At 38.5% G+C, this 26,677-nt stretch overlaps 3 protein-coding genes across 5 annotated transcripts; 2 read left to right on the forward strand and 1 right to left on the reverse strand.

The window, feature by feature from the left end:
* On the reverse strand, window positions 1-6,586 carry trim105 (tripartite motif containing 105). Of its 2 annotated transcripts, none has more exons than XM_041990441.1 (7): window positions 6,471-6,586; window positions 5,607-5,960; window positions 4,473-4,568; window positions 3,649-3,882; window positions 1,765-1,778; window positions 1,476-1,591; window positions 1-1,262 (listed from the first exon to the last, which is right to left on the reverse strand). In XM_041990441.1, exons 2-7 carry the CDS (start codon window positions 5,886-5,888, stop codon window positions 703-705), a joined length of 1,302 nt encoding a protein of 433 aa, XP_041846375.1. In that variant the 5' UTR covers window positions 5,889-5,960; window positions 6,471-6,586; the 3' UTR covers window positions 1-702. The 2 variants fall into 2 exon arrangements, with proteins under 2 accessions (XP_041846375.1, XP_041846376.1); XM_041990442.1 differs by lacking the exon at window positions 6,471-6,586 and adding an exon at window positions 6,186-6,423.
* Window positions 6,587-14,637: 8,051 nt separating this feature from the next.
* npy7r (neuropeptide Y receptor Y7) lies at window positions 14,638-19,522 on the forward strand. Its single transcript, XM_041990443.1, has 2 exons — window positions 14,638-14,702; window positions 17,284-19,522. Exons 1-2 carry the CDS (start codon window positions 14,652-14,654, stop codon window positions 18,436-18,438), a joined length of 1,206 nt encoding a protein of 401 aa, XP_041846377.1. The 5' UTR covers window positions 14,638-14,651; the 3' UTR covers window positions 18,439-19,522.
* A 510-nt stretch (window positions 19,523-20,032) lies between these two features.
* prelid1a (PRELI domain containing 1a) lies at window positions 20,033-26,585 on the forward strand. 2 transcript variants are annotated; one of them, XM_041990446.1, is made up of 6 exons: window positions 20,033-20,157; window positions 20,793-20,912; window positions 24,046-24,271; window positions 24,376-24,489; window positions 24,798-24,876; window positions 25,677-26,585. In XM_041990446.1, the coding sequence occupies exons 2-6, from the start codon at window positions 20,821-20,823 to the stop codon at window positions 25,796-25,798; spliced, it is 633 nt and encodes a 210-aa protein (XP_041846380.1). In that variant the 5' UTR covers window positions 20,033-20,157; window positions 20,793-20,820; the 3' UTR covers window positions 25,799-26,585. The 2 variants fall into 2 exon arrangements, with proteins under 2 accessions (XP_041846380.1, XP_041846381.1); XM_041990447.1 differs by having other exon boundaries at window positions 20,041-20,157; window positions 20,796-20,912.
* The last annotated feature ends 92 nt before the right edge of the window (window positions 26,586-26,677 follow it).

The raw sequence follows: 26,677 nt of genomic DNA on the forward strand, positions 1-26,677 counted from the left end.
AAAAAAAACAGAAGAAGAAAAAGTGATTTATTATTTGCATCAGTGGGTTTTACAATACATGGCTTATTAACCAGGATATGACTGAGAATGGATTTACAGTTTGTATATAACTACTACATGCAAAGACAGACTGCAAAGATCAAAGATACAATATATACATGCGTGTTTAAAATAAGGCACATAACATGATTAAGTGTAACTTCATCAGAAATCACATTTGGCTTAAAAGCTAACGGACAAAACAGCCTCATTTGAAACTCAAGTATAAAAAGTGAACAATTTAATCAAATGAAAAATTACACAATAAAACACTTATTTCCATCACGCTGATTACATTTCAAGGTGAGTTAAAAAAAACCTTCTACAGAAAAGACTGCAGATGGTCTGTCATGATGAAGGATAATCATCCAGATTTTCATTCAGAAGATCAACCATTTACATATATTTAAAAACTAGTAAATCATCAAATGTACTTTGTTTCATCTAAACTGGAACAGTTTTTTCCTCAATGCAATTAAGCTGCTTACTGAATGAGCCTCTTCAGAATGATTACACCATGGAAAAAATAAAAACAGCTTCAAATGAACTCCTTGTTATATGAAAAGATGATGCAAATAATGGCAACACCGCTTTGCAAATGCTGAATGATAATAGCCTTTGGTAAATCTGTGAATGGACAGTTTAAGAATCGACTGACTGCAGCTAGTCAGACAGAGCCACGGCAGGGTAATGGATGAGTTTTAAAGGGTGGGTTCTGTGTCTGTTGTCACTAATGCATGGGCTGAAGAAAGGGAACACTTTGCCCCTCGGCCCGTTGCTGAACGAGCAGAGCAGACTCATATCATCTGCGTCGTAGAAGGTCACTTTCCTCTCATCGCAATCTAAGTAAACCCCAACCCTCTGCGGGGAGGATCGGAGCTGTAGCCTCATCCATGGCTGCGTTCCAGCCCAGTACTCGTTTCCATTACGCAGTCGCAGGGTCCAGTAGCCATTTTCCGGGCTCAGCTTGATCCGAGCGTGCCTGTCTACTGCCTCAGATGCAACACCCAGATCCCATTTAGGGCTGGAGCCCACTTCTACTTCCCAGTAGTGTCGACCTGACTGGAAGCTCTGGGTAGCCAGGACGTTGACACACTGGAGGAAGCGTTTGCTGTGGCTTGTATGTTGGGTCATTACTTCATTTTCGACTGCGATGGTTTTGTCCCTGTCGACACGAATGCTCGGGTGAGCTGTGTCGATGTCGAACGTTAATGGGGAAGGAGCTTTGAGATGAAAAAATATATATTTAAATGGTAGCAGTGCTAATATTTTCTCTTAGAAAATTCAGTATTAAATAAATTAAATCCTTACAGTTAAATGCAGGGTCACACTAGCAATCCTAATGCCACATCGACACATTCTCATTATATTCCAGTCATATAATATCTAACTCAAATCTTTTTGTGTTTAATGAAGCGCATCAGAAAGAAAATTACCTGGCTTCAGGGACTTAAACATCCTTCTCCATGTGATGTACTGTAATGGAGCCAAGAATTTGCTGCTGAAGGTATTTATATTAAAATCTGGAGCAATATCCACTTGCATACATGGTCTGTCAATTAAAAAAAAAACAACAAAAAAAACAAAAAAACAAACATACATTTCATTAGGGACATTTAATCCTAAAACAAATGGAACTACTTAGAGGAAGAAGTCAAATATGTTTATGACTGTTGCAAAAATGCCAGAAGCAATTACTGTCATAACAATGAAATGAGTTCTTACCTTAGCTGAGGAAGCTGTCAGGAAGACGACCAAAGAAAAATCACATTAACTGCGTGTTTCAGACTGGCAGAAAAATGATTAAATTAGACAAAGTTCAGGTTTTATGCATACTGCCACCCAGTTAAAAGAAAACAGACTCCTCACAAATCAATATTACACTGTCTTCTCAAAGTAAAATCATAGAAAAGGTTTTATTCAATAGTTTAATCATAAAGAGATGTTTCGGTCTGAGTTTGTTATTGCTCCACAGACCGGAAAACTAGGTGGGACTTTGTTACAGCCCCAAACAAATGAGGTCTACTTTAAACACAAAGACTACTTAGTGTCTACAGGTCATCACACATCGAAGTGGACAAAAATTAAATGGAGTCCCCCAGGATTCTGTTTTAGGGCATTTTCTATTCAAGATCTACACGCCTCCACTTACTCAGATTATGCAAAACAACATAACAATATACCATAATTATGCAGATGACACACTAATTTGTAAAACCACATCGCCAGGGGATTCAAATCCTGATGTGGTCATTTTTTAATTAAAAAAAAAATAAAATAAAAAAAAAAGATTTCAAAAGAGCCACAGATGCACCACGGACAAGTTCTTTACACATGCACAAAGCAATCAATTGTCCAGATGAAATCCATAACTAAATTAACCAACAAAGTTAAAACATTATTGACAAGAGATAAATAGCTCCTACAAATCCCTTAAAAGCTTAAGTCCCATCAGTCCAACAAACCAAGCCAGAGTAGCAAGTTTCATCATGGACGCAGATCTACATTTGAACAATCAAACTAAGCCAGTAAAAAGTTCCACTTGACCATTTAACTCAATAACATCTAAAGAAAAAGAGGACTAGTGTCAGAGAGTGATTTAGGAAAGTTGCTCCATGCCACTTTCTTTAGTAAAATTAATTATGGAAACAGTGTATTTACTGGTCTGTACTGAAAGGTTGATCAGGCAGCTGCAGCTAAACCTGAGCCCTCCTGTTCCTCACTAAGACCAGCATCTCCACTGGCTACCCGTCCATCAAAGAGTCCATTTTTATACAGCCTGAAATGCACCTTTTGTGTTTAAAAAAACAGGGACAAATGCACACTAATAGATAACTGCACAAATGTCAATGTGCTACAGTTAGCCTAGCAGCTAATTTGCACCAGTTTGTCCCTTGGCAGGTCACAACAACACACATAACAAGGCACAAACAATAAATGGTTAAAAGCAAACCACTCACAGTAAATATTGTACACAGTGCAAGAGTTAGTTTGATTCCAAGTGCATGAAGTTGGAGTGTAAAATCAGAAATTCAAGATAAAACACAAACACTAAAATAACTTATCGTTCACTCTCTCAGTAGTAAAGCACACAAACATATAAACATGTTCCCCACATGACAAGATCATTCACAAGAATAAATACATTTGTGATCATCTGGTTTGTTATGAACCTTTAAACAATTTTAGGTTATCTGGAGCATCAAAAAGAAGCTTTTAGTGGTCATACACTACCTTTGTGAAACAAACTCACCTTGCTGCTAAATTATGCTATATGAATAAATTTACTTTGCCTTTAAATTACTCAAATTTTAGACAGATTTCTAACTAGAAGCACTCAGAGATCGCAGAACTCTGCCAAGTCATGGTATTTTTTTTTTAAATGGTAAAATTATCACTATCTCCGTATAGTAAAGCATCCTTTTTAAAAAAAATCAAGCGCTGATCCGAAATCTATTTTGGGGGTGATGACTTATTCCATTTCTGAGATGTCCTGAAATTTTAATCAAAATCCATCCAAAACTTTTTGAGTCATGTTGCTAACAGACAGACGCCACTGAATACATGAACTCCACCTTGGCAAAGATAATGATAACACAAAGCCTTCACCTGAGTGGGTGTGATGTCGTCCATGGCTGTGCCAAACCTCTGCAGCACTTGCATATTGTTTTCCAGCTCCCTCATGGCCAACTCTAAGACCTCCAAGTGGCGCTGGACTTTCTCCAGCTCCTCCTCTTGCTTCCTTCTCAGTTGCTCCAGCATACAGGTTTCCTCCTCCTCCAGGATTTGATGAAGAGCTCTAAAGTCGCCTTTAACACGTGCCTCCAGATCAGCCCCAACTCTCTGCGGTGGAGAGGAATGATTGTCGTTAAGGGTAGAAGAAATGATGTAGTGCTTTCTGTTGCTTTGGGGTTTGTTTTTTTTTTGGAGTCACTTATGATGCCAAGCAGCTTGCAACAACACAATATCTCAAGAAGTACAAGCATGAGGTAATGAAGCTACGATTAGATTCAAAGATGTATGTGTCAGACAGCTACAGGGAACTATTTCTTTTCATCAGCTCAGCCCGACACAGCTAGACTCAAACTGTGTTTAGATGTGTTCTCGTTTTTCTTCCCTTTGCCTGTACAATTTGCATTCTGATGCTTTACAGCTTTCATCTGAGGCAAATATGGCAGAATGGTTAAGATGTAAGAATAACATCGTATTGACAGTCTTACACACAGCTGATATACACAAAAAAGGGAAGGTGTTTATGCCCTGAAGCACATTTTCATAATGTTTTAAAAATCAAAGCACAAACTGTCACAACTGCAGACAACCCCTGAATATCAACAGAGACAAATTGGAAATAGCCACCAGGGAGGAACGAGTTCTTCTGTTTTGTTATCTGTTAACTGCTGCTATCCTTTTGGATCCCTGGAGAAGTGTACCTTTATAGTATTAATCTTGTCTTTGTCTTTGCAAATACTTTTGATGAAGTCGTCCTTCTTCAGGCGGTGGCTCTCCAAAGTTTCTCGCAGCTGTTTCTGTAAAGCAGCGTGCAAATTTAATTCAGCAAAGTCATGGAAGTATTAGAAAAAAAACAGACTGTGAAAGAGAATCAAAGAGATCAGTAATAAATGAATAACTACATCATCCAGATTACCCCCAAAATATTGATCTACTGCTTACAAGTACTATTTGTTTTAACTCCAAATTAAACTTTCACTGTCTTAGTTTTGACACAAAACCTCTGAGAGACTATTTTATGCTGATATTGAATTAAACTGAACTATATTAAAAAGGTAAGTCTGTTATTTTTTACAAATTATTTGCTTACTGAAAATATGTCAGAAAAATCTCATGCATAGTTCAGCATTTTAATAAAGGATCTTGTTGCAACTTTGAAGTTGCCAAGTGGGATTTCTTCAACTGTTTAGCTTTTAAATATATCAAAGAAACTAGTAATAGCAAGTTAATCAGCTATCCTGTTTAGCCTGGCAGTTTTTGTGTGCAGTTTTTTATTTGCTGAAGAAATCAATGTTCTTATCAAACCTAGGGAAGATGATAAGCATGTTTCCCAAAATGTCAAACCATTCATGACAAAGCATTAATAAAGCTGAATAAACAACGCTCCGTCACTGTTTGTAAATCAGCGGAACATAACAAACATGACAAAAGTATAGTTTGTTATGAGGATTTTAGATAGTTTGGTATTAAAGCATGTAGGTGAATTTATTGGCTTAACAGTGAATCCTGGTCATCCTGCCGTGGTTACTGTCATACAAAGTAATATAAAAGGGAGTGAAGAGTGAACTTTGGCTTCAACATTTCCAGCATGACGTCTTCAGGGTGGAACTTTAGTGATAAACAGATATGGACTGAAACCAGGATCAAAACTGTATTTGACTTACACAACTCAAATATAAAAGCCAGCTCATCTGTTCGGTTTACTTTGGAAAACAACATGATTTGTATGAGATTACCTAACATAAAGCAACACTATGTTTTTGATGTGACAGCTATAATTAACAGCAGGATTGTGTTTTAATGCATGGTGAATGTGGAAAAAAATAGCAAATCACCTCTATGTTCTTGATGTGAGTATCTGAGGTGGTGGAGCGGACTTTCTCCACCATGGCTGCCACAAGGTAGTTAGTTTGAAAATGCTTAGAGCTAAACTCCTTGCGGCACTGTGGGCAGGTTACAGTCCTCAGCGATCCCCTCCAGTACCTGGATATGCAAGATTTGCAAAAGTGGTGCATACAGGACAGCATTACAGGCTCCCGAAACAGGTCACAGCATATGGCACATGTTAGGTCCTCTCTCAGGCTGCATTTGGTGGGTGGAGCAGCAGCAGCCATCATTAATTTTTTTTTTTTTTTTTTTTTTTTTTTTTCGTTTCTTTATCCCCTCCCCTTCAAGACGTGTGCACACTTCTGAGAATATAAAACCACAAGAGGGAAGAAGGAGAAAAAGAAGATAAAAACGTCCATGTTAAGTCTGCTAAAACAAATATAAGGACAACAAATATGAGAACATCAACAGTTCACATTCAACAGCTACACATTCTTGTCCAAGTCACGTGTCCGACACTGATGACTAACAGGTTCAATCAACTGTAATTACTCCTGCGATGGCATGTTATAACCTTAAGCACTTACTTAAAGTGCTAACAACGTCCGTTTCAAGTGGAAGCATTAATCAAAGTGACCAGTAGTGGAAATCAGGCGGTGAATCACGGGGCTCTGTAAGCTAGCTTGTAATTTGTGTAGCAAAAGCAACGTTTGATCAGACGGTTTGTTTATTTTGCACTGCCTGGATCCTGCTGGCGTTTAGTCGCACACAGTCGCCCGAAGCTTAAATTAAGACAAAACCAAAGCTATCTAACTCTGTGATATGGTAAGCATTATCAAAATTTAGTTATTTAGTTACTTAAACAATCTTACTTCGTTCGTAGTTCGCGGAAGTATGGAGCCAAACACTTCAGAGTCCTGCCTTCTGCTTTGTGATCCACCGCTGCACAGGACTTTCACGTGTTCTGCGCATGTGCTTACCACAAACTCGCGTTGTGATTGGTCCATTAGTTTCACTGCAAACATCTAACAGCCGGATGTCAACACAGTCAGCAAAATCCCCACTTACTTATCCCTTCTTTCGTTTTTAAAATAAATAAATAAAAAGCACTGCATACTTCGATTGCTGCATTTTCACTTGTTGTTTTGTCACAAGCAGATAATCTGGCTAGTAATCCAAAACCGACATCAAAGAACCTGCACAAACCTAAATTTGGATTTACATTGCCTCTTTAGAAGACTGTAAAAATTACTACTACTACTACTAATAATAATAATAATAATAATAATAATCAGACAAGTCAGAAGAAATCACATGAAAAAATACAATGTTTAAGCATCCCCTCAAAATTTTGGAAATGTCAGCTGGAGCAATAATAAATGCCATATTCTTCATAACATGATTTAAATTGCTCTTCAGAACCTTGAAGAAACAATAATAAATTTTTTAAAGTTTTGCAGTTTATATAAGTAATAAATATACACAATACAATACTATTGATGGCCTTTCTTTGAAGGAGGAAGGGTTCATTACCATTACCTTGGTCCAAGGGCCCCTTAACAGATGCTGCATAGAGATCAGGGTTAATATTGGATTGGTGTAATTGATTTTCATCTCCTTTTCACCAAATGCAATTTAATTCTGTGACAACCCCCTTATCTGGCCAATACTGATGATTAAAAGCGCTCTATTATATCCAGGTAAAGTTTTGAAAAGGGTAACATGTTTTTGTGTGCCTATATTGGAGAGGCAAAACATTCCTCTGCTTCCAAGGAGACCAGTGTAGTGTAGTGTTTGCTGGAGTGTATACCTTTATAAGATGGTTACACAACAGCTCAGATTCAGCAGGACTATTTATGCTGCAATCTTTGGATGTTCTTTGAAAACAAGGATTCCATTAAGATTCTTGAGAAAAGACTGTCTGCAATAAAAGCTGGCCTTCTGAACAGACTAAGATCTGGTAACACAAAGCAAAGTTGTCAAAAATAGTTAAAAACAATGTCATTTGGAGCATTTGGGGCACTACAGTGAGTGAACAGGCCTGAAACTCATAAATAATCTGCAGAAGGAATTAAAGATGAGAGTAATGACCATTTTTTTTCATTTTTAGTCAGGAGAAACCTCTTGGTTGAGTTGAATTTCACTATAAATTCAGTCATACCATTCTTATTTTAAATACATTTTTAAATAAGTTCATATTCATTAACAGATACATTATAAAATGTTGCTTTTGCTATCTTCAGTGCTGTATGTTACAGAATATAGTTATGATGAAAAATAAGAGATGTATAATCTATTATCATTAAACAGCCGCTCTAGCAATTTACAAATTCCCATTTATAAACAAACAAGAGTCCGATTTCTTCTATTACACACACACACACACACACATATATATATATATATATATACTTAAACATATATTCATGGGCAAATATTATTTAACTCTGTTTTAATGTTGAGATGAATAGTAATAGTATTTTAAACAAGCTTACTGAGTTCATCTAGTTCACTGCCCCGCATGTTTTCGTTCTGTCCAACTCCAGCACACCTGATTCAGATTAATTAAACTGCTTGTCAAGTTCTTTGCAAGCCATTCATTTGAGTCAGGTGTGTTAAAGATGGATACCTCTAAAACATGCAGGGCAGTGGTCCCCGAGGACCAGGATTGAGAAACACTGATCTAGCTGAATAGTTTACCTACAAAACAAACTCAGACGGGACACAAGGTGCACCTTTCAACAGCAGCTCCACAGTGACTCGGTTTCCCAAAAACTAGAAAACAGGACACCTAAATAAGAGGCACTTAAACTAAAACAATATGTGGACATTGGACTCGTTGATGCATTAGTAATCTGTGGTCACGACGTGATAAAATCTTGTGGCAACACATTAGTAAAGCACGGTCACAAGATAATTTTTTTTCTATCAGTGTCACCAGACGAGCTCCATAGCAACATGCAAATTCCTAAAACAAACAGTGAAGAGATGGTCTAATATCTTCAGTGGCATTTACTGACTTGCCAACAATGAATGTGGCCATTATATAAAAGCCTAATTGGACAATGAGAGAAGAAGGCAAGAGAAACACAGGATTTTTTTTTTTCCCCCCCTCAAGTCACAATCGACCGAGTATTAGAATTGTAGACAGTTGCCTTAGAGGCCTAACAGGAACTTCCCACACAAATGTTTACTTCAGGCATCCAATTTGCAAACTTCACAGGTCACCCATCCTTTTGAATCAATATGTGTAATCATTGAAGAGTTGAAAGCTGTAATGGGATGTGCATTGCAGACTCTTCAGCTGTGAAAGCATAACCTGAATGAGAAGCAGAAGAAAGAAGGAGCTGGAAATGTGAGTTCTGTTTGTCCTCTGCTCCCACATTTATTAACTCTCAAAGCCTATACATAAGGACTGCCAGGCACACACAAACAATGACTGTGTATCCCTTGTGTCGTGCGGACAGCACTGTCATCACTTTCAAGCACAGGGAGAGAATCAAACCCAATGATTTAAATGAAAAATTCTATACTAAACTGTTTGCTTAAGAGGAAAAAAATTCAGTATTACAAGTGATGGATAAGGGATGTGAAGCTGGGATCCACTGTTAATGTGAATGTGATAGCAGAGTCAAGTGTTTTCATTTATTGCAATGGTAATCAGCTGTGAGTGGAAAATGTAAGGAAATATTGCATCTTAGCACATGCAGGAGCAATTAATTTATTAAGTCCTCAGAAAAAAAACACCCATTGATGATAATCAGGCTGGAGAGGATTACAGAAAAGGATTTAAAGCAGAGGAGATTTAAAACTGTCATTACCCTGCCTACAAGAGCTAAACCCACTAGGATCACTGGGATCCCACAACAAAGGGTGTAATCATCTTCAAGATCACAAAGAAATTTAGGAAAACTCTAAGGAATTAAAGGCCTCCCACACTGGTGGACATTAATGTCCACAAGTCACCACCAGAACAGTGTGCAAAGCAGGGCTGTAAAGAAAAAGTTAGCTCTCCAAACTACATGCTGTGTGACTGCGATTTGCTTAAAATCACATAAAGACATTTCAAAAGGCTGCTGGAAATACATACTGTTTTCAGATGACAGCAAAAAAAAAAAAAAAAATCTGCAGAAAGGAAAACAATGCATTCCAGAGTAAAAATCTCATTTCTGAAACACAGTGGTGATACAATCATGATTTGGGCCTGTTTGCCCCATCTGGGAAAACACCAGAATATCTACCTGTTGTGTAAATTTTAATAGTAAGCAAAGAAGAAGTCTGTACACATAAGTTATTCTACCAAGTAAAAGTAAATAATAATAATACATTTTATTTATAAATTGCTTTTCAGGACACTGAATAGTGATATAAATATATGTATATAGCGTTTTACCAGAAGTAATATACATAATATGGACTCAGATGTGTTGAAACAGGGAAATATCGAAAACCTGCAGGACTGTGGCTTTCTAGAACTGAACTTGCCTACCCCTGGGCTAATCCAAGGTCAGTCGGTCCTCATCATGAAGGATCCTCAGAAAGAAGCAGTTCCATCGGTCATTAACCTACTTCTGTGCAACATGAAATCTCCTATCACGCATCATAGCAAATAAAATGGGTAGGCACATGGCTCAATACATGAATGGCACTTAGAGGGGAACTGGAATTAACACCAGAGGAGCTAAACACCAGCTACTGATTGACAGAGTCATTGCATTGCACATTTACAAACCTGTGCACCACCTGGACTGACTACAAGAACGCTCCTTACAATGTAAGGAGGATTTCACTAGCACCCTGATTCTGTACACTAAGCAGAAAGATGGAGCCCAAGGGCTAATAAGTGTCAGAGCCACTTTCCAGGATGAAACAACAAACATTCAGGAGACAGTTTCTGATTCAATTTAGTCACATTTAAGACAAAAAGAATTATAAAAAGCTGGTTTTTGTTGAAAGCTGTTATGATCTGTATCTGTAACATCTGTACACTAACCTTTAGTTTGTTTAGAACAAAGCTTCAGCACTCTTCATTGTAGTCTCACAGCTCGATTACATGGACCACTCAGTGTAGGTGGAAGCACATTTTCAAATGAGTCGTCAGTATTGACCCTGATTTTATTACTCCACTAGTGATGAAAGTGTTTTGATTAATACTGAGGTATTTTGAGTCAGGCTGACATGATCAATGATGTGACTGTTTTGCTAATTTTATTTGGGATGCAGTATGTCTATTTCCTAATGGAGTTTGACATGTCTTATCTGGCAACCCAAGGTGTTAAAATATGACTGGTTCTCAAACTCGGAAGCAGAGTAACAACACAGTACACTGATCTTTCCATCACATAGCACCAGATATGAAAAAAAAAAAAAAAAAAAAAAAAAAGAATCCTGGCTGTTGCATTGTTGTTGAAGAAGACTTTTTAAAATGATCATTTATCTAAATGAATGTGACACATCATGGTTATTTTACAGTTTTGCACAGTTGTTTTTATCACATATTTTTCTTCTAAAGAAGAATAAAGTTAACTGTTTTGGATGTTGGATGCATTTTGCAATGCACTTGGACACATTATCAGTGAAGTATGGGCCATAGAGGTTTTTTGGGGCCTTTCAGCTTCAGAACCCCTGACTCAGTTGACCCAACCAGAACTGATCAATTTCCAGCCTGTGTCCATATAGCATTAACCCACTGCTTATCCTTTCAGATCCACAGCCATCTTGAGACCTTCTCTGCATCCTCTGACACTCTTCTGTGACTTCCAGTGATGCCAAGTAGACTATAGGTCTTGCACAGTGATCTTCCCTCAAAGCCAATCAGCAAACACTGAGCACAACACCCCCATCTGTGGCAATCACGTGTCATCTTTGCATATACCCCTTTTTTCTGCTGATATTCCCCCATGACATTTGGTTAAAAATTGGGATGTCTTCCCACTCAAATGAATGTAATCTGGCTTCTTAATGATTGGAGATGTTTTCTCCGGTTGATGTTGCTGCAGATGGACTCAGCAACCACCTTCAGTGCCTGGTCATGACACTAGTGATAACATCCCTCTCCAAGTGCTAAGAATCTGCCATCAAGTGTCTTTTTTCTTGGCACAATGTGCATGCTGGTGTTTCTGTCTTGTCCCAGCAGAACAGCTTAGATGGGCTGGGAAAGACATTGTTTACAGACTGAATGAGAAACTTGATAAGGGAAAGGTTTTGGAAGGACCAAGATGAATCCTTGACCATAGTGTTGTAAAAAATGTTGTGAGAACAGCAGCATCAAGCCAGAGGTTTATCACCCTTAGTATTTTATACAAACATTCAATTTAGAGACAGAAATTAGGGAGTCATGTTTATGCAGAAGGGAAGGGGGGGGGGGGGGGGGGGGGGCTGCTTTATGTGTGTGCACATGTGTATGTGTGCGACTGTGTGAAAGACTTTAAGTGATTTTTTTTGTTGTTATGCGATCTATTTTGATGTGTGTAAAGGCTTGTTTTACTTCTGGTATGCAGAAATTGTTTTTTTGGTGCTTTATAAATAAAGTTTGATTGATTGATTGAAAAGACTGGAAGTGAGGAGTTCATGTGAGGAAACGCTGACGTGGTTCTGTACCAATGTGGTGCAATAATAATATTTTCCCATATCATACCATACCATACCAAACCATACCGTACGGTACCATACCACACCGTACCATACCATACCATAACATACCATACCATACCATAACATACCATACCATACCATACTGTACCGTACAGTACAGTACCGTGCCGTGCCGTACCGTGCCGTACCGTACCTTACCATACCATACCATACCATACCATACCATACCGTACCGTACCGTACAGTACAGTGCTGTGCCGTGCCGTGCCGTGCCGTGCCGTGCCGTGCCGTACCTTACCATACCATACCATACCATACCGTACCGTACCGTACCGTACCATACCATACCATACCCTACCGTAACGTACCGTAACGTACCGTAACGTACCGTACCGTGCCGTACCGTACCATACCATGTCACTTTATTTGTAATGCATGCAGTAAGAAGAAAAGCCAAAATACTATAAAATACTATATAAATACTATAAAAGAAATAAAATACAAAAGAAAAAAGTACACATTAACTGATTACCACAGTAATAATAACTAACAAATGCAGTGTGTTAATGACTAACACTTAGAACCAGCCACAAAATCCATTGTCACTTGATAAAATTGAGTTAGCAGGTGGCATTAATCCCGTTGGTTTAAGTGTGTGAGTCTGTTTCACTGTCCTTTTGTTTTTCTGATTTTGTGATTACTCACATTTCTGTTTTGTTCCCATTCAAATTGATATAATTAGGAGTTAAAGGCAAAATATAATGGGTTTAGATTTTTGAAAACATGCAGTCAAGGTTAGAAAACCTGTACAAGGTCACATGTTGCCTTGAACTATAACAGTTTAATACACAGCGGTCGCAGTTCTCATCACATGAGAAACACTACCCAACACAATACTGTTGTCATCTCAAACTTTTACGCCTGGATTGTGAAACTACTAATGACTGGATGTGTGGACAAAAATTCCTATTTCACAATTGTTGTTGAGACTAGGCTGTCTGTACAGAGGGATTGGTAAAATTCCTCTAAACTGATGTGCAAGACTGATCAACTGTGACTGGAAGCATTAAGCTGCAGGTACTGCAGCCAGGGTATCAATCTAGCCTGACTCTAGATACCAAAAAGTGAGTTTTACATCACCTTGCCACTCAGAGATATATAATCTTGTATCATTTCCTTCCCTATAATAAAGGACAATCTTTTGCAGAAGATTTTGTTGAAAGTCTGAAGGGTTCACTCAGTCTGCAACTCGACAGTTGCTGCAAACACAAGTCATTTAATGAAAGAGAAAAGATGGCTGAACTGAGACCAATCAGAACTTTTCTGCAGTGCCACAGTGAAATCTCCTCCTGACTCTCTACAACCTACGAGAACTCTCCATCTTGACTGCTGAGTGACCCGTTGCGTGTGCAGGCCCGGGGGTGGCTCTCATTATCAAAAGAATGGACTGAGGCCTAGTGGCAGCTTTTCCAAATCAATAAGGTTAATCTACACTGCTAAGAAAAAGGTGAGAAGATTCAAGGATGCCATTAGTGGTGCTGTGTGAACAATAAACTTGAGCAACTCTAAACAGCCTTCAGGGAAATGCAGAAAAAAGTCTCAGGGAAGACAAAAACATATCCTTGTGCAGAACGTAGTTCTGTGTTTTTCTACCTATTAAGACAAACAAAATCTGAAACACAATTTGCATCATACATCATATAAATTTTAATTAGATGTTTATTCTTTTTAACCATCAAACACTACTCACTAATTGAATCATTTTTCTTTAAGCTATCTGACATAAAAAAAAATTGTCACTGCATGCATGTGTATGTCTGCTCAAGCTAAAAACAACAATGTATTGGGGAAGAAAAAACAAAAAAAAGTTTAATCTATTTTTGGTTGCCATAGGAGCTTATTGAAATAAACTCACAAACTATTTTTACCATCTTTATCATCTTCCAGCCAAATCATCTTTATCTGATTTTGGTTTATGCAGCACAAGAAATTGTGCCATGAGCACTTTAAAAGGCTCGTCTGAGAGCAGAACTGACAACAGTGATGAGGACAGTCAAATAAAACAATTGGAGGATTAGCTTTACAGCCCTGAATTGTTCCAAAGTTCATTCAATACTGTGCACGAGAACAACAGGGAGAGATGCAGCCCTATAAGGAACAAAGTGAGAAAAGGTTATAATAAATGATGGAACTGTAGAAGTGACGTCTGTGCTGGCTATTTAAACTGTATTTTCTGATATTAAACTATATTAATGGGATTATCTATAGATGACACAGATGCCTTACTTTCCAAATGAAATCTACAAGGCGCAAACCTTGCGCAGGTCTCAGTGACGGTCCCTGGCACAGATGTGGACGCTCACACGGAATCAGGTTGATCGGAGTCGGGAACGCACTGTGGAGGCACAAGATGCGCACCACAGCCTGGGAGGAGCTTCAGGATATCCCCCACTTGTTCCATGCCGCTCTCGAGTGAAGACTCGCTTTCCAAAGGAGATATAGGGGGAAAGGTGAGTCCACTGATATGCGGATTGCGTTCTTACAGACTTTTAATTGATAGTGCAAGGTTAGTTTTGTGATAAAAATGTGATCCGCAGGTGTAAAATGTGAATTTCTATGTTTTTATGCAACCGCGTAACCTGTAGTTACTGGAACTGTTACATGTGCGTAATTTGGATATGAAATTAAATTTTAAAGGTAGGGTGATCAGGTATCCAAATAGCGTACATGTACATGTCTTGGAAGCAAAGCGTTTTGCACCTGTCTAGTCTGTTGAATAAGCTCTGAGAGCTCAGTTGGAGATATTTGAATGCGCACCGCTGAATAAGTTGAATAAATGGTACAAATTACGCATCAATACATAGCTGATTAGCAGTGATTTGCCTCATTAAAATCTGACTGCAGTACTTTGCTAGAATCCGGTTAGGATGGATTCTTTTCCCAGCAGGTGTATGGTATTATATGACGTTATGGCATCTGATCCGACAAAAATGTGCTTTTTGACAGATTACCAGGGATTAGTAAAATCCAAATGTCGCCTGCAAACTCCCTGACAAATCTTTACCTCATTCTCTTGTGCGCGCTGGTGACAGAGGGTTCAGGCAGGGAGTGCATGCTCTTTGGGTTACTGGAGCTGCAACGCTTCAGTGCTCATGGTCACTTTTACTGTGGTACCTAAGGGATTTGATTGGTCCTGGCAGTCGTTTCATGACATATGAGAAAGTGCTTTTATTTCATTCTGGTTTTTAAGTCATGCAAATGATGTGTGAATGCTTTATTATTATTATTATTATTATTATTATTACTATTATTGTTGTTGTTGTTGTTGTTGTTGTTTCAGGGAATTACACATACACTATACTTCTATAAACCTTTATCATCCTCTTTATTTATTTAAATCAGCTGCAAAGACTATAGGCTTATTTATCATTAATGCCACAAGCTTAGAAAGGATATTGTATCAACAAATCCAATTGCTTTTTTTTTTCAAATATTGAAGCAGCATGTGAGCTAGATTGTGGAAATAAGCTCTGTCAGACAGTCATTTATGTAGACTGAATCCCCAGAGCAACCAGAGTGTCTGTCACCAAAGAGGTTACGTCTCACTAAATTGTGTCCTGGTTTGCTTCAGTTCTTTCCTACAGAAAGAAAACTTTAAGAATTGAGTGTTAACCATGTGACTGTATATAGTCAATTCAGGTTTGCAAATAGAAACAAAATGACAAGTCTCCACTTTTTTACATCAGTTCCCTAAAACTATGAGGGCTTTTGATTTTTTAAGAGCTTCCTCCTGAGCTTGAAATGAATAATAGAGAAATTCAACTTCATAAGGATACAGAACTTTTACCTCAGAACCAAACCATGGCAGCAGTTTTTCTACACACTCACAATCAATATTCAGCAGCAGCTCTGTGCCATAGCCATTTAAACTGGCAAAGATGACAAGAAAGTGAACTACTTTTTCTTTATTTTACTGAAATTCTGAATATTAGGCCCACAGTCTATTTGTGCGCTGCAGCATGTGTACACAACCAGCCTGCAGCTCTAATGATCCATCTTTAAACTGGCTGACTCCTCCTTATTGCTTCTGCCATCATTTTCCTTTAGTGTTAATAATGGCACAAGTGCTCCTAAAGAAAAAAACTGCAAGTTGTACACAAACAGAAAAACTACCTGTACAGTTAATGATATTTCAATATAAATATCTTGAAGCAAAAACGTGGTCTGGTTTAGCTTGAGTGTGGAACACTCCAGTACAAAGCGAGCTAATTTTCTCTCAGATGTTATCTCGCACTGTCACGCCACCTGGATTTCATTTTCTTTTCTTTTCAGGACACAAAACTCTTCAATGCAATAATTGAGCAGTTATTATAATAATTTGACTTCATGCATCAGAGAATTTTCTTATCTTCTTGATTGCACTGTTTCTGTACTCGTGAGTTAAATACCAGAAAGCTTTTATACCAATGTGACATCTGCAATGCAAGCTATACTCCTTCCTGGTAAATAATTGCATATTATTTATGTAATTTCAAGGTTTGCTTTCGCTGAGACTCTTAAGTGGAGGAAGAAATAACAGTCAAAACAAAGTAAATTAGACTACATCACACATGCAGCAGCTTGGTTTTATCTCATTTCTAAGACTGACAAAGGTTATTGTTGTATGTAATAGCGGGACTAAATGGAAGGTGTAACACACCTGGAGAAGAGAGAGAAAAACCTCTCATTCATGGCCAGAGAGATCCAGGGTTTGTACTTTGAGAAGTGATACCTCTGGGGTGGGTCATTTAGCAGTATTTAAGTACACTCAGGGGGGTTTCTTTAGAAGAAGATAAGTATATTGGAGTATGTTAAACCCTTCTGGTTAAGCAAGTGACTGGTGTGTATCTCACAGTGCTTTCACTGACAGGCAATGCAGATCTGATGCTTTGAGAATCGTAAATTGGAGAGTAAAATTAGAATTACATAAAAACCATAAACTCAAATGTTTTTAACACCTTCTATTTTAATTTCTTTTCACTGTTTAAAGTGATATTCTGCTTATCTTTTCTCAAACAACTGCTCTGTTTTGTGTGTTTTTTTTCTACTCAGGTATCGGCACAGCCTGAATATCTAGGCCCTTCCAGTAAAATGAGCCCACCAGACATCTCCAACAGCACAGGAGAGGGAGAGGCTGGTGAAACCGATCCCTCCTTTCTGTTTAACGACAGCACGGGATTACACCCACCTGGTTTCCACAAAGACATCACCAAGCACCTTGCGGTCCAGATCACCTTGATCACAGCTTATTCATTTATCATCTTGCTGGGGCTGCTGGGCAATTCTCTTGTCATCTACATGATTGTTCGCTACAAAAACATGCGGACAGTGACCAACTTCTTCATAGCTAATCTGGCTCTAGCAGACCTTCTTGTAAACACTCTCTGCCTACCCTTCACATTGGTTTACACACTGCTGGATGAGTGGAAGTTTGGGGCTGTGTTGTGCCACATGGTGCCCTTTGCCCAGGCCCTGAGTGTGCATGTATCTATCCTGACCCTGACTGTCATAGCTCTGGAGCGTTACCGCTGCATCGTCTTCCACCTGGGTCGGCGTCTGACTTGGCGCTCCAGCCTCCTCATTATGGCATTCACCTGGACTATATCTGCTGTCTTGGCAGCACCCCTGGCCATCTTTAGAGAATACCGCAATGAAGAGATCTCCTCAATCAACCTGCGCATCGCTGTCTGCTCTGAGAAGTGGCCCAACGGGACCAACAGGGATGGAGTCATCTACAGCCTCTTAATGCTTCTCCTACAGTACATTATTCCCTTAGCCATCATCAGTTATGCTTACATATGCATATGGATCAAACTGAAGAATCACGTCAGCCCCTCCAGCCGTAACGACAGCATCAATCGACGTAAAAAGACCACAAAGATGCTGGCGCTGGTGGTGGTGGTGTTTGCCACCTGTTGGCTGCCTTTTCATGTGTTCCAGCTGGCCAGCGATCTGGATCTGGTACTCAGGTTCAAGGAGTATAAACTCTTTTACACAGTGTTCCATATTGTGGCTATGTGTTCGACTTTTACCAACCCTCTTCTGTATGGGTGGATGAATAAGAACTACAGGAACGGCTTCCTCATGGTGTTCCGTTGCGAGGACAAGCCCGATTCTTTCCATCCGGAAGGTTCGTTCAGGACACGCTCCATACGAAAGATGACTCTGAATGGTCGTAACGGGGGACACCCTCCCACTGCTGTGTGAGAGATGCACAATATAAAAGGGCAGTAGAACATGAGCACATTAAGCCCACCTCTGTTTTGCAGAGAGTGTGGTTCAGAAGTAGCCTTTTTAACTTGAATGGTCTGATCTTGAGTTTTTATGTCACTGAAAAGGGCCAAAAGCTTTGCATGTAATTTGCTTAATGTAGGCTCTTCTTTCCTATGTGAATGTTAATAGTGAAACGTCAAACTTATTCAGATATGTGTTTAAAATGTTTACGTGAGTGCTATAAAACTCGGAACTAATGTATACTGTGCTCTTCTGTAAATGCGAAATTCTTGTTGGTAAATAATGTCCAAATTAATATATTTACTTGAGGGAAGACAGTAATTTATTGTGACAGTAGGAGCTGAATTTTACACACTTTCACTCTATTTCTTGGCTGCTCTAAATATTTGTATGATTCTCACTTAATTAATCCTATGACTTGGATTAATGACAGTGTTCTAGCTGAATAACATAAATCCTTGTCCCTGAATTCGAATGGGGGTGCTATCACCAATTTTCCATCCAAACAGGAAGTTAATTGTCTTCACCTGGCAACCAGCTGTTCCTGATTAGATGGACCAGCGGGACTGTTTTCAGAGGAATAGGATTGAAAACCAGTGACCTGTGTGAAGAATGAGGAATGTGCTGTTGATATCTTCATTACAGAAGCTGATTTGAGAAGATGTGAAAAGAATGGGCAACTCAGTGTTCATTAAGCTGCATCTGAAGTGTCCTTGTTGATGGTCTTTATGAACACAGACATTAATCAACCAGAGCTCCTCTGGGCGCACATACTGAGCCTCAACAGTAAACCCCATACCTGATTTGTACATTAAGAGATATTATTTGTGTCTCCATGTCAAATAAAGCAATCTTGGCTTGTGTGTGTAGGGTAAATGCCAGATCCATCTGAGTGTATAGTAAAATGGAATATAACTTCTTTAGCAGCACCCTGACTCAATTCTTTTGAGGATATACAGTAGTCCAGTTATCCGGTGCATGCATTCTGGATGTACCTTCAATATGCAGAAAGGATACTTCTTTGAAACTAACAAATGAAAAATCCATCTGTACATCTTGAAAAAAAACAAAAATAAATAAATAATAAAAAAATATTGCATATGTATTGCTAGCTTTTGGCACCCACATTTTTCGTTTCCTGTTTGAACCTTTGCTCCTTTATGCAATTTAGACTATGATGGAAGCTCCAAGCTTTTATCAGAACCGCCAGCAAAGCAACATTAAGCTTAGAGCTATGAGAGCCATCACACCCATTAGGCATCACAGTGGATGTGTGAGGGTTTTGCCTGAATCTTTGCTTTCTGAAATAGCATTCTGTGTCAGATTTACCATAATATTTTAATAATTGGTTTTGCATCGTGGACTCGAAATTAAATGGTTATGTCCTGCCCGTCACATTTTCAAAGAAGACTCACAGATCCCACTTGAAGTTATTTAAACATTTCAAAACAGACTACAACTTTAATATATGCAGTAGTTCTGTGCGTCATTTTGCACGGTCCCCTGCTGCCCTCTAGCGTTCACAAAGGAATTCACAGCTACGCCATCTACCGGATATGTTGTAGATGTTTGACCTTTTCTCTCTTGGCACAGTCACGTTTGACATGGCTGGATGGTTGCTGTACAGTGAAGTTCATCCGTATAGTAGCATGAAATGTTAATTCTGACCTTGTGAATAGTGTCGCTTTGCAGGTAAACCACATTTACCTCTGAACTGACTTAAAAATGTTTATTTACCGATATTTGTTCGTGACATTTTCGTGGTGCCGTGTGCCATTCATTCATGAGATTAGCAGCATGCTAGGCTAGCTTGTGCTAACCAGGAAGCTAGGAAGCGTGTACGTGACAAATGCGCAAGACAGGCTTTATCTGATGTTAGCTTCTCATTGATTGAATATATATCAGTATGTGGTTGTAACAGTTAAAAAAAACAGGTTGTTGACAGTCATACCAGCTGACTCAGGTGTATTTATAAGGTAATACGCAGTTATGTCAGAAAGCTGCATTGTAATGCTAGCTAGAATGAGCTGTAAAAAAACATGTTTAAATATATATAATTTTCTATACATAAAATCACGTTAAGGTGTCTTTGTTCACATGTGACATTTTTTATATACTTGTTGGGAATGTTGACACGTAGTATAACGTAAACTAAAGCTTTTTAAGCCGTCTGAACTGCTACTTTATCAACCGAGAACTATTTCATTGTGTGTTTGATGTCAGCTACAGTTGTCAATATTTCTCCTGGGTCCCCTTGCCTTATCTTTTAAAAACATTTCCATCAGGCAGGCAAACCAATACTTTTTCTTTGTTCTGTGTCTCCACAGGAGACTGCCAGAGTAAACCAGGGGAACAATGGTGAAGTATTTTTGCTGCGCAGGTTTGCTAAAAACCACCTGGGACCAAGTTTGCATTGCTTTTTGGCAGCGATATCCCAACCCTTACAGGTAAGGTCGAGGAGACTACTGAGTTTCTGAATACAGATTTACCCCCATAGGTGTCAAAAGTACTCACATTTATTACTTAAGTAGAAGTTTAAAAAGACTTCTGTAGAAGCTGAACTATCAACTCAAGCTTTTTATTCAGTAAAATAAAGGTGTAGATGTACTGGTTTCAAAAAATGCCATTAAGGCCAAAAGCTGAGGCTGAGCCACAGGAGCCTATAGTGCACTACTCCGTGCACAGGTGCGATGGATCGCATAAGGGCAGGACTGGAACAAAAAGTTATCCCAACTTATAAACGGCACGCATATGCTCACACTTGTGCAAGTGTGCACATGCAGGTTAAATCATCACCAAAGTTCATTACTGCATATAGACAGACATTCACACAAAACTATCAGCCATCAATCCAGTTCTTTTCTCCCCCCTAATAGTCACAGCAGGACTCCTACATTCAGAGGGGGTTCCTAAACTTTTTCAGGCAGCACCTGTGGAGATAGGTTTGGTTCAGCAGGACCCACTAAAATTTTTATGCAATAAAATAAAGTGTTGTTATAATATTTATAAATAATACACATTTTACCCTAGAGTCATTACCCTGCTGGATGCAAACATACACTAACTGTTCCTGTCTACCAATCTATTGTTTATGTAGCTCCTATAACACACACACCTCACTTTTATTCCATTATCTCAGGTTGTGCACTAATTATTGAATGTTGTCTGGCCTTTATGTCACTGTCTTTTATATGATTTGTGTTTTCTGTGATTGCACTTTAAGGCCAAGCATTTAAATCTTGTTGTACTTATGTGTAATGACAATAAACCTTGATTGATTTATTGAAAAAGACAACACAAATACACACTCCATATGGAGAGAACAAAAAATTCAGATGTCAACATTTAACCAAGTATTTAAAAATCTGCAGTTGCATCGTTTACATCCAGATAAACACAGTTTAAGTCAAAAAGTTCCTTCATCTGCATTTAACCTGGGCTAATAAAATATTCCTTATTGGCACAGTTTTGCAATTATTTCAACAGTTTGAAAAAAAAAACAGTTATCCACAGTAAATGTGTACAAACTAATATAGCCAAGCAATCTGAGTATTACAATATCCACTTGTCAGTTTAACACAGCACACATTAACTAGAACTTTATCCAGGTTACACCAGGAAATTCAATATAAGACTTCCTGTATATCCAAGGTTCAGTGGCTTTTCTGTTTGGGCTTATGAGCGATATCACACTACTGCAACAAACCATAGAAATATTTACAAAAAAGGCTTTTTTTTTTTTAACGCGGGTAGTACCAGGTATTATTACCAGTACCAGTACCAGGTAATATTACAGGTAAACAAAAGGCCCACTTTCACCACCACGTTCCTCTGCCTCCCAGCTGTTCTACCTCTGTGTACTTTGCCCGTGTTGATTATTCAAACAATAAAAACTTTATTACTGTCATTTGGACTGATCGGCATTATTGGTAACAACTGACAAGAACAAATTGTCTGTGGGCATGAGACGGTGTCAGGAAGGCCAATCGGGATTGTCCCACTTCTCTGGTGGGCCAGTCCAGGCCTGCATCACGTAGCCTACAAACCAATAGGCTGTTGGAATATTATGTTATACGTCTCATCCAACCACAGTCAGATTCACTCTATTCTTTTTTTAAGTTGACAAGCATCAGTGAAAATAAGCCAAAATCAAATAGGAGTGATGAGACCATTTTAAAATGTAAGGAGTAGAACGTCCAGATAATTGTGTAAAAATGTAAGGAGTAGAAGTAAAAACTGAAAAATAATTACTCAACTACCGTATAGCTACCCAAAACTTCTACTTGAGTAGGGTAACAAAGTATTTTTCATTACTTGACACCTCTGTTTACCCCTGGTTTTCTTTACTTCATGTTTTTCTCCAAACAGCGTGGTATAACTAGCTTAGATCATGTCTTAGAAAAAAAAACTTCTTTTAAGCTGAGAAAATATATTGAATGTTGAGTTATTTTTTATTATGTTAGACAGTTAATTTAGCAGACATTTTTATTGAAAGCAACATGGAGGAACATCCTAAGGAGGGCAGAGTCAGGGTTCAGGATCTTGTAAAAACTTTGACATGCAGAGTCTGTCATATAAGTGTATTGCAAAGTTTAATTGTGGCATATGTGAGACTGGCCTTTTCTGGGCCTGAACTCATCTCAGATAAGCTGATGAAATTAAATATTTTGAATTAATAAAGGAAACTGTGGTCACTGCATTCTCAGAGTCACAAAAAGTGCAGTTAACTTTTAATACGTTGACTTTGTAATTTTAGAAATTCTTTATAAATGTGTAATTACAATGTCCACATTCTTGGGGTTAGGGGCTTAAAACGCTGTAAAAGCAAATTCCTCTTCCTTTTCAAGTGAAATTCCCTCTCACACACACTAGTAGAATTCCTTTCATACATACTAGTGAAATGTGATTTCAGAAATTTCACTATAGTGTGTGAATGATTTCAGTATAGTGTATAAGAGCATTTCAGTATAGTATATTAGAGAAAATGTCAGTATAATATATAAGAGACAGTTTCAGCGTTGTGGATGAGAGTTTTCATTATAATGTGTGAATGATTTCAGTATATTAGAGAAAATGTCAGTATAATATATAAGAGACAGTTTCAGCGTTGTGGATGAGAGTTTTCATTATAATGTGTGAATGATTTCAGTATGATGTACGAGAGGTTTTAGTATGATGTTTGAATGACTTACGTGTCTGTGAGAGGGTAATTCTGAATAATGTCTCAAACGCTCCCCTCATAGAATAAACTCAACTTTTTAATCAACTTCTGGCATTTTACTGAGCTCATTTTCGATTAATGCAGAATGTTGATTTTACAGTAAAAAGTTGCAGCAGTGAATATTTGTTGCTTTAAGCAATATGAATAGTTTCCTTACATTCACAATTTCCAGAGTTTTTAAACACGTCTTTCTGAATTATAATGCAGAGAAGTTGCAAAGAGTCTTGCAAGTTTTTAAATTTATTTATTTTTATTGCACATGAAATATCTATGGATTCGGAACTGTTGCTTGACCAAAACCATGATTTTTACAGGGTTTTCCTAATTGTCCTGATTTTAACGTTTTTCTTTGCCCACAGTAACCATGTCTTGACAGAGGATATCATTTTTCGAGAGGTGACCCAGACCAACTGCCTCATTTCCAGACGTCTCTTGACCAAAACTAGCCGTGCGCCTCGCTGGATGGAGCGGTATCTTCCGAAGCACATGGCCAGCTCAGCATACATCATTGAGGACTCCATTGTGGACCCTCAGAAAAGGACCATGACCACACTAACATGGAACATCAGCCATGCTCGCCTTATGGTACCTTCATTTTTTCCTTCCATAAGCACTACAGGGCTACAGAAATCAAAAGCATGGACTCATGTTGTTTTTGTTTTGTGCTTGTTGTGTACGCTCTGTGCCAGTCTGTGGAGGAGAGATGTCAGTACCACATTAACCCTGAGAATGGTGGCTGGACGGAGATTACAAGAGAAGCTTGGATCTCTTCCAACGTCTATGGGCTTTCTAGAGCTATTCAGGTCAGTAAAGTGGAACAACCCAGAGACAGTAGTGTGTGGTGTCTGAAAGGGAGACTCGCCCACCTGTCTTTTATTGTGTAAAATTAGTAACATAATACACAATGTTAAGATGCAACAGCTGAGCAGTTGTAGCTTTCTGCCAGGCTGGTCTTGAATTACTGAATGATTTATGATGAGGAGTCGAGTAGTTCTTTATTGCTGCCATGCTCTGGTCAACATTAATACGTGACAATGTGAGTTATGTACTGTTGCATACTGAAAGAATCTTCTTCTGTCTCGGTTGACTTTTCTTTTTGCTCTTTTTCCAGGAATTTGGTCTGGCAAGATTCAAGACTAGTGTCACAAAAACAATGAAAGGCTTTGAGTATGTGCTTGCCAAAATGCAAGGTAAATTTTTATTTAGTCGCTTATTCCATGTTTCTTTGTATTTACTGTCAGTTTTATGACTGTCAGTTTAAAACAAACTAACATTTTTGTAGAAATGGGATTTTATTAGGACAGGATTACTCTAAAAAAACAGTTTAGAAAAAGATATCCTGATGCTGGGTAGAAAATAAGTTCAAGTTTGGTTAGAAAAGATCAGGTAGAAGATGGCAAAGGTCACATGGGCTTCGAGAAGATGCATTAAGAGATAGATAAACAAATTTTTTTGTAGACTATGGGCAAAAAAAAAACTAAAATATTTATTTTCTAAACTTGTTTAAATACATAATTTTAAGTTTGGTCCCACTACAGCCAAACCAAAAAATATAAATGAATCTGTGGAATGAAACATAATGAAACGGCTGAAACTGCAAGTAAAATAAGTGCTGGCTGTTTTCTGTCACACTGTGTGAAAGCTGTTGGGCAAGTTTAGCCGAAAAACAGGATTTTACTTGTGATAACAGCAGAAACATGAAGGTTTCTCCAGCTAAAATGGCAATAAACTTAACTAGAAAATCACCGCTCTGGTCGCCTCACCTACTAAACACCCAAAGCTACTTCTTTATTTCCATCGTACATTTTTAGCTAAAAGCTTTCTATAAAGATTTTTATTTTTGCTCTTGAGTGTTGCTAGGAAACCAGTGACCAAAACAAAATGACAACACAGACTGCATGCCTTTTTTAGTCTGGTACAGACTAATTTTCTTCAACAGTATGAAATCCTTCATCTATGTAATTAAGAGCAACAATTTGTGCTTGTGCAGGTGAAACTCCCTCCAGAACCTTAGCAGAAACTGCTACGGAGCGGGCAAGAGAGACAGCACTGGCAGCTAAAGAGAAAGCCAAGGACCTCGCCTCACATGCCCAGAAGAAGCAATATGTATGATGAGCTACTGGATTCTGCAGCCACTGATACTGGGACAAATTCACATTAACTCCCTCTTGTTCAGTCAAGTACTGGGTCAAGACCAACATCCCAGCCATAGTTAACACCTCTGTGAGGATGCATCCAGCTGAAATGGTGGGTGGACCATAAAAGGCCTGAGCTGGGTTCAAGAGCCTGTTCCAGCCTCCCTGATCACATCACTGAGTTTACTATTATACCTCTGATGCCGCATCATTTCACAATTTACCACAGCAAGAAATCTAGGAAATGAGTGGTTAGATATGTCCCAGGGCGCCATATAAAGGATGTCAGCCAACACTGGAAGTGTTCCTTAAACCTTTGCTCAATCTCTGTGCCCACCAGTGTTTGCTTTTCACTCTTCCGCTGTTTGTCTCGTCATAACTCGCTTATTCCTGACAGTGCAGTAGTTGCATTGATTAAAAATGTGTGATTAAGGCTTTATGATTCAGTTATGTGTTGTTTCTTTCGCATATGGTTATGTTTTTGTTAGTTCAGTTCATCCAATTAGTTCTAAAAGTGATTATCTCATTGCTTTGGGCTGAGGTTTATCAGCTGATGAAGGCAATTGTTGGCAATAGTTCAACAAGAAATACTCGCTAAGCATCTCTGATAACTCTGGTCAGAGCTGTGGATCGTTATCAGCTAGATTCAAGAGCACTTGCTGTACAGGTTAATCATGGCGCTGGCGATACAACTCATGCAACACGATATTTCTAGCTCTATTTAAGGAATATGAGCTTATGAATAAATGAACATTTTCTAATCACGATGCTGTGATGTCTTTTGTGAGAGTTGTATATCTGTGTGCATCTATAAACCAATACAACAGGACAGAAACATTGTCAGACCTTAACATCA

Source organism: Melanotaenia boesemani, chromosome 7 (genome assembly GCF_017639745.1).
Source record: "Melanotaenia boesemani isolate fMelBoe1 chromosome 7, fMelBoe1.pri, whole genome shotgun sequence".
NCBI classification, from domain to species: Eukaryota; Metazoa; Chordata; class Actinopteri; order Atheriniformes; family Melanotaeniidae; genus Melanotaenia; species Melanotaenia boesemani.

What these genes read in the sequence shown, in the direction of transcription:
- trim105 (XM_041990441.1), bottom strand. Translation starts at nt 5,888, where the DNA reads ATGATGGCTGCTGCTGCTCCACCCACCAAATGCAGCCTGAGAGAGGAC. An exon ending in CTCACATCAAGAACATAGAG is followed by an intron (nt 4,569 to 5,606) that starts GTGATTTGCTAT and finishes GCTGCTTTACAG; the next exon opens with AAACAGCTGCGAGAAACTTT. An exon ending in GTTTAAGTCCCTGAAGCCAG is followed by an intron (nt 1,263 to 1,475) that starts GTAATTTTCTTT and finishes TTCATCTCAAAG; the next exon opens with CTCCTTCCCCATTAACGTTC.
- npy7r (XM_041990443.1), top strand. Translation starts at nt 14,652, where the DNA reads ATGCCGCTCTCGAGTGAAGACTCGCTTTCCAAAGGAGATATAGGGGGA. An exon ending in AAGGAGATATAGGGGGAAAG is followed by an intron (nt 14,703 to 17,283) that starts GTGAGTCCACTG and finishes TTTTCTACTCAG; the next exon opens with GTATCGGCACAGCCTGAATA.
- prelid1a (XM_041990446.1), top strand. Translation starts at nt 20,821, where the DNA reads ATGGTGAAGTATTTTTGCTGCGCAGGTTTGCTAAAAACCACCTGGGAC. An exon ending in CGATATCCCAACCCTTACAG is followed by an intron (nt 20,913 to 24,045) that starts GTAAGGTCGAGG and finishes CTTTGCCCACAG; the next exon opens with TAACCATGTCTTGACAGAGG. An exon ending in GGCTTTCTAGAGCTATTCAG is followed by an intron (nt 24,490 to 24,797) that starts GTCAGTAAAGTG and finishes CTCTTTTTCCAG; the next exon opens with GAATTTGGTCTGGCAAGATT.